The 14,342-nt window shown below is 37.9% G+C and overlaps 1 protein-coding gene across 1 annotated transcript; it reads right to left on the bottom strand.

Annotated features, from left to right (window-relative positions):
* Positions 1-311: 311 nt before the first annotated feature.
* LOC113655878 (receptor-type tyrosine-protein phosphatase beta-like) lies at positions 312-10,922 on the bottom strand. Its single transcript, XM_027166713.2, has 11 exons — positions 10,793-10,922; positions 8,616-8,778; positions 8,359-8,458; positions 8,090-8,180; positions 7,206-7,282; positions 4,707-4,841; positions 3,878-4,000; positions 3,626-3,786; positions 3,310-3,445; positions 3,094-3,158; positions 312-2,038 (listed from the first exon to the last, which is right to left on the bottom strand). Exons 2-11 carry the CDS (start codon positions 8,618-8,620, stop codon positions 1,762-1,764), a joined length of 1,170 nt encoding a protein of 389 aa, XP_027022514.1. The 5' UTR covers positions 8,621-8,778; positions 10,793-10,922; the 3' UTR covers positions 312-1,761.
* Between the last annotated feature and the right edge of the window lie 3,420 nt (positions 10,923-14,342).

Below are 14,342 nucleotides of genomic sequence, written 5' to 3'. Positions count from 1 at the left end.
AAAAAGTGGACCTGTCAGTCTACATTATCAACAATGTTTTTCTTTACCTTGTTTACTTTTCTAAGGTGACATTTTACAACAAATAATATGCCAACCAATCAGGAAGGGGAAAAATATTGTATTGCTAAACTTGGCCAAAATAACATTGGATTTATATGTAAACAATCTTCGCACATACTGATAAAAGAATATTTTAGAATTTTTGAATTGAATGAAAAAGGAACTGGAATTCTAAACGATATATTATATATCTGTATGAAATTCTAATATACAAATAACCAAATGATACAACTAGAACAGAAAAACAAGAGTGAATGTTAACAAGCCTTTAATGGAGGATTAAGGCAATAGTTGCCCAGTAGAAAGTGTGGAAATCTATACTGTGACTATACAGTGTAAATATATTTACATCTTTGTATTTGTTTTTTAATAGTGACTCCAGTAAACTATAAAAAGCATGTCTGTTAACAGAGAAACATCCTCTTTTTAAAAGGTACCTTTTGTTCTATTTTATTTGACAACATATATATATAAACTATATAAGCATATATAAGCTCAGGAGCTCTCGAAGGATAATAATTTTGAGATGGATTTTCACATTTTTTGGGATTTTATGAATAAAAAAATAGTTCATATCCAGTTTGATAAATGGGGTGCAGTATATATACATACATATGCACACTATATAAATTGTGTTGAAAAATTATATACAGTATATCCCTTCATTTATTTACCTTAGACACTATTTACAGAGATGTCAATCAAAAAATCCATTCACTTACAAAAAAAAAAAAAAATGCATGTATTCCAAAAACATGTTTTTCTTGCTAATAAACAGTATGATATCTCAGAAGACATGTAATTCCACACCGGTGAAGCTGATCTGGTGTTCAGAATAAAATGTCAAGGCAAAACAAACTAGAATGTTTAATCTCATTTCATAAATCACAGAAGCAACGGTAAATACACAACAGACCTCTGGCCTGTAACATTTCTTATAATAAGGAAAAATGATCCCAGCGTTAAAAGTAGCTATAGATAACATAAACGTATTTACAATAGACAGCAGACAGATTTTTATTGTGTTATTCTGATGTAGGTGTTCAAATTCAAGGTGTTTAACTTTATCCAAGCTATATAGCAACAGCATTGTCTCGTCTAACTATTTTTTTCACTCTTCATCAAGGCTGAAAATTAAATTGTTGTTGTGTTAGTAATTCCTCTTCATATCTACACTTATACCTTAATATGATTCAGTCAAAGAAATATATCGGCAAGAAGGACAGGCAAAAAATGTGCAGCTGTAATCGCAGACACTTGTGGTTCTGAATACTTCTATTTTCTAACACTTTTATACAAATGTAGAATCATTAAGAGTTTGTTGATTGTTCTGCAAGTGTTCATTTGTAAAGTAAGACACACATGGATTCTACGTTAAAGGAAGTTGATGACTCGGAACTGTAAAGAGACTGGCATTGTTTCTTAGTGTTTCTCTTTAATCTATGGTGTAAAATCTAAAATAGAAAGGATTATTTTGTTTATCCTGCTTACTGGCTTACAGCTATCTATTTGGTATTAAGATATAACAAGTTGAGCAGCTGCTGTTGTTTATCTTGTTTGCTGCACACGAGCCGAAATCCTTGCTCAGCACTAAATATGAGCCCAGTCTCTTTGACGTATTTTGAGACAAAATCAGCTAGCTATTGAACACTACTCTAAGGATAACCCTAACAGTAGCTGGTACCGGTGTGTAGATCTACCCTACAGTTGTGTGTTGTGCTGTGTGTTTGAGTTGGTTTGAGAAGATAGAGGCCTTATCCTCTGCAGGAGTTTCCCAGGATTAAAAGCATGTAGCGAATCCCGTAATGATTGCCATGCTGTGTGCTGTGGCTGGGGTGTGTGTGACACTGGAACAGAGGAATTAGAGGTCTGAGGGCGTTGTGTGTGATCAGAGTTTCTCCTCCTGTTTTTTCGATCCCTTCTGGATTGCCTGTGTGCTTGTGGTGGCTCTGTCTGAAAATGCACTACATTCTGGGTTCTGTTGACAAAAAGGTTGCACTCTATCAACAACTAATTCTTTGCTTATATGCAATGATGTGTTTGTTAAAGCTAATAACCATGGAGTACTGTTTCTGTTTGGACTTGTTTACTGTAAATGGCACTATTAAATAAATAAAATCATTAAATAAAAATATATTTAGCTTAAATATGAATCATTAATTAACCTATACTGGGAACAGTCACTGGGCATTATAATCATAAATATACACACATTTATTCAAATCTCCAGTTGGGACAATTTAGCATAGTTAGTCCACGTACTGTACTGTATAGTCATGTATTTCGATGAGTTGGGATGAAACCAAATAATCTGGGGGAACGATCACATGGAATGGGAGAACATCTCACAGATAAAGTAAAGCTTACTCTTTATCTTCAGGTGAATGGTGAATGATGCCCCAATGCCACACCAGTGGCTCAGATCAATCAGAATTAAACTAAATAAATCCTAAATATTTAAAGAGGATTTAAAAGAACTTAATCTCATACATTTTAAACTTGACTTGAGGCCATGTTGTGTTTTTGGTCTCTCAGCTGCAGATATCCACACCAAGGCAAATCAGCAGGGGCTGATCTGTAATTGACTTGTGTCCAAGTAGACACTCACAGACCTACAGATTTCAAACCTGACCTATAGGCATGCTCTTAATGGCCTTACTGTCTGTGGTGACTCTTATGCCTCGCATAAAAGTGCCCTGAAAATCGTCTAGACTCTCAGCCCTGTCTGTGGTACTCAAGACCCAATTCTATATATTTTGCTCTCCTTTGCTACTATGGGACATTTGACTCCTGACACCTGAAGGATGTCTGTCCAAAGCTTGGCCACTGCAATGTTTTTGGAAAAATGTTTCTGTCCACATTTAGTTGCCCAGCATACCAGCTGCTGATACGATGGTCATGATCATGGAAGTTTAATTTGCTGAAGAGTTAGTAATCGTTTGTGATTTTCTTATGCATTTTTGTTTATAGAACTTGCACGGTTTAAAATGGTGTATGTGTATGTGTGGGTGCATGCTCGCATGAGGCTCTTACCTTGGTCTCTCCTTGTTCCCACCAAGCCAGTGAAGTAGACACTGATGCACAAGTATATATTGCTCCTAAAAACCACACATATACAAATGCACATGTTATTTACTTTTCCGCATACTGTAGTATTTCTATGCACTTGATGCAACATGCTGAAAGGTTGAATCAGAAGTGTGAATATGTGATATTTGGTCAAATAAATGTATGAGTAAGCTCTCTCACCACATTTTGCACCATTAACACTCTGTGTCTGCGCAGGTCTCGGACAGCGAGATATACATCAGGAGGAATCCCCCTTGCACAGAGCTGCATCAACCACAGTATTGCTACAAATGTTCCAGAGCGACCTATGCCTGCACTGATTGCACACACAAACACACGTTTCTTTTTAGTTTCAGGAAGGTTCGACAAAAATATCAACATTATTACTAAAAAAATCAGAATAATATCAGATGAATCGAGTTGCATTGCGAGATGATACTAGACATTTCATATGACACATTTAGAATATGTGTGTGTGTGTTTTGTATCTTTATACCTGCAGTGAACAACCGTGGGGCCTAAGAGAGGACTATCATCCAGCTGTTTCCGTACATGCTCGGCGAATTTGGCGAGAGATGTGTGGTCATTTGGAACACCCTGATCAGGCCAACTCGGGTAATAATAATGTGTTATGTATCTATTTGTATGGCTGCTATGCTGAAAAACACACAAGAACCATGATAATGAACAGAGACACAGGAAAATGCATTTCATATTTAAGATAATCTTCAGGTTATTTATGGGTCACCTGCTGTAGGTGAATGGTTGTGATGTAGCAATCTGGACCATGGTGACGGGAGACGGTGGTGACTTGCAGAGCACCATAACAACCAGTGCCTCTTTCAGGAGGCCAGTACTGATTACATAGCACCTAGAAAGCCATGACACATTCCAAATATAATTCAAAACATGTTTATGATCGTATACATTCAGATATATTAACCATCGTGCTGTTTTGATTTTGTTTAGAGCAATTCCAGGAAAATGTCAACCTTAATACTGAAAAATCACTTTTAAATAGTTAAAGTTTCCATTAATTCTTAGATTTTTATTCAATTCTGTTCAGTTGCTTTTTGCAGCAATCAACAACACAACAACTGTTTTCTGTAGTCTGTGGAACATAATATTAGGAAGATTCTGAAAGTCAATATGAGTTGATATTTCATAATCATAATGTATGTGTCTATAAATACACTTATAAGACGAAGATGCGTTCGCTTTTGAGAAAGGTTTCTGAATAAAATTTTCCTTACCACCATTAAGTATACATTTTTTTTAAAATTTAAATCTACATCTGGATTTCTGTGACGCTGCTTTATGAAAATTTCCACTGTTAAAAGTGCTATATGATTTGATAGGCAATTATGTCTGTACTTTTAAATCATCTATTCTATGAGACACTTCTACTGGTATTGAATAAAGGACTAGACATTAAGATTTATGATCATGTATAAACTCGTGTGTGCGGATATAGTGAGAGAGGACTCGAGAGCTAGTATTTGCTTACAGTTGGGATACAAGTGCTACTATCTGTGCTTATAACATAAATTCCCATTGTGACTGGTCTGTTTACACACCTTGCCCCTCTCATTTAATGCTGTCACCATGACGATGACCTGCACATTTTGCTCCCAGACCATCCGCCAGAAATCAGCCATGGTTGATTGCAAAGGAGCCTGGGTGCAGATGAAGTCATGTTCTGTATAGCCACCCTACAGACAAAAAGGAAAAACATCTTAGGTTTTAAGTCTGGCAAATCTAGATTCTCTGATTAATTACTCATTAAATACTGAATGAATTTGACTTCTGAATCATTAATTCTATATTAATTGACCTTTGATCTGGTGCTCTGGTCATACACTAACATCATCTATGTTAGTGTAGGGCAATTCACTTCAATAGCAAAACCTATGCATCTGCCAGTTAATGAAATGTTCCATTCAGCTAATCATGTGACAGCAGCTTAAAATTATTCAGACATAGGTCAAGAACTTTAGTTCATACTGTTTATGATCTTAGTGACTTTGACCATGGCTTGGCTACTGATGATATCTTGAGATTTTCAGCAACAACAGGATCTTCAGGAACAGAAGTTTACATAAAATGGTGCAACCCCCCCCCCCCAAATATCCAGCTATATTGACAGTTTTGCTAGCAAAAAAGGCAGACATTGTTTTTTCCAGTGTTCAGCTGTCTGTTCCCAAAGAACTGTGTCCACTGCTGCATCAAATCCCTGTTCTTGGTTGGCAGGAGTGGAACATGATGTGGTCTTCTGCGGTTGTAGCCCATCCACCTCAGGGTATGACATGCTGTGTTTTTTGAGCTGGTTTTATGCTCAACACAGTTGTAAATCATGGTTATTTAATTCACTGTAACTTTCCTGTAAGCAGTTAAAATTTGGGGTCAACCATCCAGTGTGACGGGGAGTGTGGAAAAGAGGTGAAGAGGCGAGTGTAGGTAGGTTGGAGTGGATGGAGAAAAGTGTCAGGAGTGTTGTGTGACAGAAGAGTGTCAGCAAGAATCAAAGAAAAGGTGTACAGGGCATAGTGAGAGCAGCTATGCCGTATGAGTTAGAGACTGTAACAGTGACGTAAAAACACGAGGAAGAGATGAAGGTGGTTGGAGAGGGAGAGTGGTTACATTGGTAGAAGGATATTGGAGTTGGAGCTACCAGGTAAGAGGTCAAGAGGAAGGCCAAAGAGGAGATATATGGATGTGTTGAAAGAGGATATGAAGGTAACTGGTGCAAGAGTAAAGAATGCCAAGGATAGAGTTAGGTGGAAACAGATGACTTGCTGTTGCGACCGATAACGGGAAAAGCTGAAAGAAGAAGAAGCTTTTGTTTAAGCCCAAACCAGTCTGGCCACTCTTCTCTCACCTGCCTGTATGCTTAACTGCCACTTGCTATTTTTTTGTTTTAACACCATACTGTGTAAGTGCTAGACAATGCCATGTTGACGATTACATATCGTTCCTCATCCTGAGGTTTATTTAAACAGTCACTAAAATGTGTTTTTGTGCTCCTGCTACAGAATAGGCTGAATAAATATTTGCATGAATAAGCCAGGGGTACGTACATTCCTAATAAAGCAGATGGAGAGTGTACATCAAATATGCGGCATCTGTGTTTTGTGTGTTTGGCTTTACTTTCATGCTGAGCCACTGGACCCCTAATAATCTGTGTTGTTTAGTTAACCATATGGTAATATAGTCTGATACAGCCAATTAAGATCTACAGAAACCGGTTGTATTGAACCCCACAGGGTAGTACAGCCCAAGTGGAAGAGTGTACTGGGAAACTTATGAATGTGCAAATGTTCTTCTGTTTATTCAAGTACGGTATAAGATTAAGTGTGCGTAGAACTTAGAACAAATTTTTAACTCTATCACATTTCCTGAAAGTAATATTCTTTCTTTAGTCCTTCTGTGGATTCGCTAATGCCGTATTTCCATAGCTGATTAGATTCATACTAATGTTATTTTAGGAAGACTAGTTAGTCAGATGCATCTATAATTATTTGAGCTTATAGCATGTCTGTAGGAATGTAGCTAAACATTTATCAAAAGGCAAGACATTTAGAATTGCTTTTGTTGCTATGTTTTGTTAAATCCATCCATCAAACTTCTCTACCTCGATTCTATACCAGGTTATTAGGGGCACAAGGGCAGGGAACATCCTGGAGAAGGTGGCAACCCATCACCGGGCATAATTGCACACTCACATACTATAGACAATTTAGAGATCAGTATACAACACATGACTTTGTGGGAATAAACCTGAGTACCCAGAAAAAACCATGAAAGCACAGTGGGTACAATGTAAACTCCATGCAAGGGTGGAGGCAGGAAACAAACTAAACTCCTGAAGGTGCGAGGTAACCATTTACCCACCATGCCCCCCTTCTGTCACATGAATAGACACCATTTAACTCTTTCTGATTACTACACTTGATTACTGTATGACTGACTTCTTGTATTTTTCTTACTATTAACTTAGGAAATGATAGACTGTTCCCTTCTAAAAAGGGAACTGACAGAATGATTAATAATGTAGATCAAGCCATTGCTTCACTCACAGGCACATAGTTGGCATTGATGTAGTCCGAGTGTGGCTGTGACTCTAATAGAGTCAGCCTAACTCTGGAGTGATCATCTGAAAAACAAAAAGTCAATGTGTTAGGAAATGTACAGGGTAGGCTCCAAGCCAGTACCAGGTGCTTGTATACCTAAGTTAGTACTGTCAGGTTTCTAAAATATTTTTCTTTATTGTTGACCACAAACACATCTTTAAACTATGCTAACCAGCTGTGGAATTAGAGAGGAATGTGACAGTGCTGTCTGTAATGGCCTGATCAGTCACATGATCTAACCGCTCTAGAAGAAGAAGGAATGAAACAGTTTGATAAAAGAGTGCTGTCCAACCAGCTCCACAAGCCTTTGGGAAGTAAATTGAGAACCAGGGCAGAGCTACGATGTAATTATATTTGTTAACACAGGTGTGCCGTATGGTTTAAAAGCTTTATATTTATTGTCACTAATATTTACATCTTTTACCATGTCTCCCCACAATAAACTTGGGTCATAACAGATGATTGGGTACATAGTTTGATAACATGATAATTATCTGTGTATTTTAATGAAAATTCTTCATCAAGCCTCCACCCATAGGCTCTGTTTATTTACAGTATTTTATGACATGCTTCATGAGTCTGGTGCTAAATTGGCATTCTTGTTATTCCCGTGAGACATTCGCAGTTGTCCGATGCTCTGACATCACAAGGTATCAACAAATTGCAGAAATCTCAAACATTAATAAAAACGACCAGGTTTCACTCTTATTGAAGATTATAGTGATCAGATAATACATGCTAATTAAATACAATTAATATACAAGTCATTCAGGATTGATTTTGATGTAAAAACTATATAAAGGTACAAGTTAAGGTTTAGAAATACTCACAGGGTAAAATGAAAGGATATCTGTTTTTATCTCTGTTGTATTCCAGCTCGCCAGCTCTGCTTGAGAATTCCTTTGGAGAGTCACTTATCTCCTAAGAATCACATATGAAAGGAAATCGCAATACTATATGAAGTACAGATCTGAATCAAAAAGTGTAAGGGTTCGGGATACATACATACATACATACATACATACATACATACATACATACATACATACATACATACATACATACATACATACATGCATTCATATAAACTGGGATTCACCTTAAATTCCCTTTGATATCCTTCATTGCTGTTAGCTGCAAGAGACTGACAATGTGCATGGAACTTCTGAAGAAGGTGTACTCTTGGATATGTTCTTATCCTGCAAAATATATGCAGAAAAATGAAACCTCTAAACATACATCTAAACATTTATCAAATTGTCTGCATGTACTGTATGTACTCATCAGCATTGGCCTATCTGAAAACATTTGGGTAAGTACTCAATTGATCATGGACAGCACTATACACTTTCTTACCTCATCTTTGACTTTAACTTTTTCTTGAGTCCAACCAGTTTGCATGCAAAGAGTTAAAGTGTCACTTCCCAGAATCCCATTGGATGAAGACAAAATGCTACAATGTGGCCTTATGGTCTTGGTTCAGAGGCCAATCTCTCCCTGAAATCATGAGGCTCAGCCACTACAGGCCAAATGCAGTGTGTTAGAAATTATAAGCTTATTCAATGTGTCTTTTGTAAGCAGTTTCCATGTAACTTGAGATCTTTAAAAAAAAAAAACTGCTTTTAAATGCCCTGTATAAGGGGCTATATACACTCACCAAGCACTTTACAGTTACACATTCATGCAGCTATCTGATCATTCGATAATCTGGCAGAAATGCAATGCATCAAATCATGCTGTTATAAGTCAAGAGCTTCATTTAACATTCACGTCAAACATCAGAATGAAGAAAAAATGTAATCTCTGTGACTTTAACTGTGGAATAAATGTTGGTGCTAAAACCGAAGACTTGGAATTTTCAACTCTTCAGTTTGGCCCATGATTGATTTTAGATTACTGTTCTTTACTGACAGGAGTGGAACCCAATGTGGAACCCAATGTGGCTGTTTTAGCCCCTCTACCTCAAGGTCAAGGTTTTTTGCAATGCTGAGGTACTTTTCTGCTTAACATGGTTGTAGTAATCAACAAGGTGTTTCTACCCACAAAACTGTCTCTCACCCATTGTTTTTTGTTTTTCACACTGGTTCACATCAGATCCAGTGACTGGGAACATGACCCAAGAACCGATATTCATGCTGGACGTAGCCATTAGAAGATGGTAAATTGTGTCCATAAAGGGATGCACATGATTAGCAACAATACTCAAATAAACTGAGGCAATCAACAATGATCAGTCCCAAAGTGTGCCAAAAACCTTTTCCCACACGATTACACCACCTCCACTATACTGAACTGTTGACACAAGGCAGGTTGGTCTATGAATTCATGCGGTTGTTGCTAAATTCTGACCCTACCGTCAAACTACAGCTTTATGTTTCTGGTTGATAGGAGTGGAACCTGATGTGGTCTCCTGCTAGGGTTGACATTTTTCTGTCTTTGTTGTGCCGTTAAGGTTAGATGTGTTGTGCACTATGCCTCTCTGAGATGCTTTTCAGTTGGTGCATTACGTTCCAAGCAATATTTTGTAAACTGTAGTGTTAGAGTATCCATTCACTGGATCTAAGGGGCCCAAAGCTGTTCTAGCATGACTATGCCCCAAATGCACAAAGCAAGATTCCTGAATACATGGCTGGCCAAGGTTGATGTGATAGATGTGATGGGACTGCCCACCAAGCTTTCTCACCCTACATAAGTGCCTTACCTCACTTTTATGGCTGAATGGGAAAATTCCCACAGCTACCCTTGAAGATCTACTGAAAAGCCTTCTAAGAAGAGTGGAGATTATTATAAATGGCAAAGGGGGAAGTAAATAATAAACGAGATGTTTAAAATCCCATTAGGAGTGTGAAGGTCGGGTCTCCACATACAATTATCCTCATTGCGTACATCATGAAGCACGTTTTCTGCTCAGGAAAAAGTTATTTAGCCTGTTTTTGTTGTAGTTGAGCTGGAAATTATGTTGAGCCCATCAATATTTGCACATTTACATTCATTTGAATTTGAGGGTATGGATTGAGGCAGGATGTAATCCAGACCCAGAACTAAACAAACAGTGCTTGGATGGTTGGATCTGAGCTATCACCATAATGATAGTGATATAAGATGGACAGCTAGATAATTATCTGGGGATGAGGCAGCTTTACAGTACGTGATACTAATAAAGGCCAATATTGCAACATTGATTAACAAACATCAGATTGTGTAGCTTTCTACATATATATCTACAAATACACATACACAAATCAGGAACTTCCACTGACAAAATGATTACTATAACTAATTGTGGCAATACCTACACCTAATCTTAAAAAACCTTAACCTTATTTTGTTGGAATCCAAAGCAAAATATATCCCGCCATTGTGAGGATATTTGTTTTTTTTTCCGGCCCTCACAATGTACAGAATAAATACAGACACAGTCAGAACAATGAAAGCAACAAAAAATAAAGCGAAAGAACTTATAGCTCTCAATGTTAATTTTTCATTTTGATATTCACTAAAACTATAACCACTTCTTAAAACAATTTGCTTACCTTCTGAGAATCGTTCTTGATGAACAGTCCGATTGATTTTTTTATTTTGTGTTCGCACATGAAGCATGTATAAGCAACGAGTTGGTTCTGAGTAAGAGTTCCACATACTGGTTTATCCTGTTTGAGAATCTCTCTCCCTCCCTCCCTCCCTCTCCCTCTCTCTCTCTCTCTCTCTCTCTCTCTCTCTCTCTCTCTCTCTCTCTCTCACACACACACACACACACACCCATAATCTCTCTCTATCACAAACACAAATAATCTCTCTCTCTCTCTCTCTCTCTCTCTCTCTCTCTCTCTCTCTCTCTCTCTCTCTCTCTCTCACTCAAAATGATCCACACACACACACACACACACACACACACACACACACACACACACACACACACACACACACACACACACACACACACACACACCCATAATCTCTCTCTCTCTGTGGTTTTAAAATTCCACACGCAATGCTTCACTATGCCTCTCAGATGACCTAGTAGTTATGGTAAGCTCACAGATGGATTTCAGTGTTTTAAATGATATTTTAAAGGACTTTCAGATTTTATCTTCAGCTAAGGTCAACCAGGGGGAAAGTGAAGCCATTTCAGTTGGGGAGTGGTGAGGTGGGCAACCTACACTACCGGGAGGCTTAGTGTGGAAAAGAGGTGGTTTTAAATACTTGGGTGTCTACCTAAGGAACGATGAGTTTTTAAATAAAAACTGGAAAGGCACTGTAGAGCATGTGAAGGGTGGAAGACTGAGCAGGTGGAAACAGCTGGTCACAAGGATGTCCGACAGGGGTCAAACGCTGGTCATCAACAACCTCACCGCGTTGTCCCTCTGGAACAAGCTGGCATGTCTTCTGCAATAATGACTCCAGCCCTGATATCTGATATAGCTTCAGTTGCTATTATCTTATGCTTCTGATACTGCTTCTAGAAGGAATATTCTATAAGGAATATAGAAGGAATGGAGGAGGTGGCAGATAAAGGATGCAAAAACATGGGTGGTTGATGAACCAGCCAATCCTATTTGAGTTTGAGAATCTCTCTCTCTCTCTCTCTCTCTCTCTCTCTCTCTCTCTCTCTCTCTCTCTCTCTCTCTCTCTCTCTCTCTCTCTCTCTTACACACCGGGCAGTCTGGTAGAAACTTGCTCTGAGCCATCATTTTGAATGAGGGTATTATGTAGTGGGTCTAGGGAAGTGAGAATATGGGCAGTATTGTAGATTCTGATCCCACTTCATCAATATGAATACATGGTGAACTGCAGTTGCAACTCTACCTACCACTTCTATACTGAACAAAGAGGAAGTGGAAATATGGTGGTCAGTTCAAGAGGCTATTTTTGTTATTTTAACTATATATAGCTGGTGCAGTACACAGTGAAATGAAATATGTCCCTCTAGGATCATGGTGCTACATAAATTGCAGATCTACATACAACCACGAATAACTAAGTACATTTACATAGTTATACATAATGTGCAGGTGTGTAAACATGTTAAAATAGTGTAAGACAGAGAACAATGCATGACAGATAATACATTACAATACATTACAACGATAAACCTAGAGCAGAGTAGACCAGTATACAGTATATAGTTGAATAAAAAGTGCAAATAAAGATGGATAAACTAAAAAACTTCAGATGTCTAAATTGATTTTCATGTGTAACAATTGCACTGTGTGTGTGTATTTGTGTGCTGGTGTCAGACCAGTCAAGGAATAAAAGAGCCTGATGCCTCGAGGAGAAGTCTGTTACACAGTCTGGTTGTGACGACCCGAATCATTTGGACGTGTGTTTGTGAACTCATATTGTATGACACATGCACATTGGAAACTGACATTATCCTATATTTCACCACAGGTGGTTTTGTCTGCAGCCAGCATGATACGTTTGTACTCACTGCCCAGCTTTCCTCATTCTCATTTAATGATCATTAACACTATCCATGTGTCAAACTGTGTTAGAACAATACAGTAGCATTAGAAAGTAGGTAAACACTTCCCTTTTTCATACATATGTGAAAATGATGTATAAGTCCTTAGAATGTCCACTTGCAGTCTTTTATGATATTCAGCAGTATATCTTTCTATATCTTTATATATATTTCAGTGAGTGCAGGTTGGATGTGCAGTTAGACTATAAGTGTATTAAAGACCGAATGACTGGAGCCACAGTGAATCTCAATTTTGACCACAGACCATGATTAACCTCGCGGACAACCAAAGTGGTCTGAGTCTCATTAGAATTTACTCATCTTGGCCCTCCACCGGTCAGTCCTTTTACCTGATTCTCACTCCTTCTGCTCTTCTCTCTTTCTCTCTCTGTCTCTCTCTCTATAGTGCTCACATTTTAAAATTTGATTGCTGACTGTAAGCCAACAGGTGTTTGTCTGTGTGAGGAGTCAAGTGTGTAACTGGTGGTTGAGGTTAGCGTTCTGATTAGCAATGCTTTCCATTAGAACATAGATATTATCTATGTAGATTGTGCCAAATATAGAAAGCTGTTGTGTGGTTTACAATTACGGAGAGGCAGGAAATGTGTGTATTTGTGTAGAATTGGTAAAGGATAAACTACCTGAGTTTCAGATTTTGCTCACTGTGTCTCGAGTTCTAGTGTTTTAAATAAGAATCAGAATGAATGAATCAGAATGATCTTTATTGCCAAGTATGTTTTCACATACGAGGAATTTGTTCTAGTGCAGAAGCTCCACAGTGTAAACAGAATGGCATTGATAAGACATGACACATATATAATAAAGGCAGTATGTACAGTGGATAAAGTACAGTGGATAAAGGCAGTTGTATGTACAGTGGAAAAATTAAAGGCAGTTTTATGTACAGTGGATAAAGGCATTGTATGTACAGTGGATAAAGGCGGTTGTATGTACAGTGAAAAAATGTGCAAATTAAAATATAACTGCAAATTGAAATATAACTATTAATCTAATAATAAATAAGTGTAAAGAAATAAGACTCCCCCTGATGTTTAGTCTTTTATGATAACAGCAATAATTTTTTAATAATAATCTATAGCACTCAGGTTAAAAAAGGGGCTTAGGCATAAACCGTTTTTTAGTGTTGTGCAAATTGTTAGAATCCATGCGGGTTAGTCACAAGTGCAAAGAATTTCATCAGGGTGAATCAGGCAGGTCTGAGAGCCATAGTATTTAAGACCTCAGGATCTAGAGCAGGTTTTGTGTCCTATTTTGCATTCTCAAATGTCAAAATAGGGCACAACAATGGCAGCAGGAGTGGCAAAGAGAGAGAGAGAGAGAGAGAGAGAGAGAGAGAGAGAGAGAGAGAGAGAGAGAGAGAGAGAGAGAGAGAGAGAGAGAGAGAGAGCACAATCACAGACATGAGGCCACCATAAGAAAACATCAAACCTTTATGAACACCAAGATTTGCACCTTTAACTAAGAGAAAATGACTTTAGTTTAATTAAAAGGTTTGAGTCTAGCTATAAAGACTGAGCCAGAGTTCTGTATCAAACTGACTCAAAGCTTCTGCAACCCTTCCTACACAACAAAAAGAGAAGCATTAGTTCCACCCAGTG

The sequence above is a fragment of the Tachysurus fulvidraco genome, chromosome 14 (assembly GCF_022655615.1).
Source record: "Tachysurus fulvidraco isolate hzauxx_2018 chromosome 14, HZAU_PFXX_2.0, whole genome shotgun sequence".
Lineage (NCBI taxonomy): Eukaryota > Metazoa > Chordata > Actinopteri > Siluriformes > Bagridae > Tachysurus > Tachysurus fulvidraco.
The sequence above is the reverse complement of the archived record's forward strand: the minus strand, read 5'-3'. Positions and strand labels throughout refer to the sequence as shown.

Coding starts and splice junctions, on each gene's coding strand:
- LOC113655878 (XM_027166713.2), bottom strand. Junction 7,283..8,089: donor ATATCCTTTCATTTTACCCT/GTGAGTATTTCT, acceptor TTTGTTTTTCAG/ATGATCACTCCAGAGTTAGG. Junction 3,446..3,625: donor CCCACGGTTGTTCACTGCAG/GTATAAAGATAC, acceptor GTGTGCAATCAG/TGCAGGCATAGGTCGCTCTG.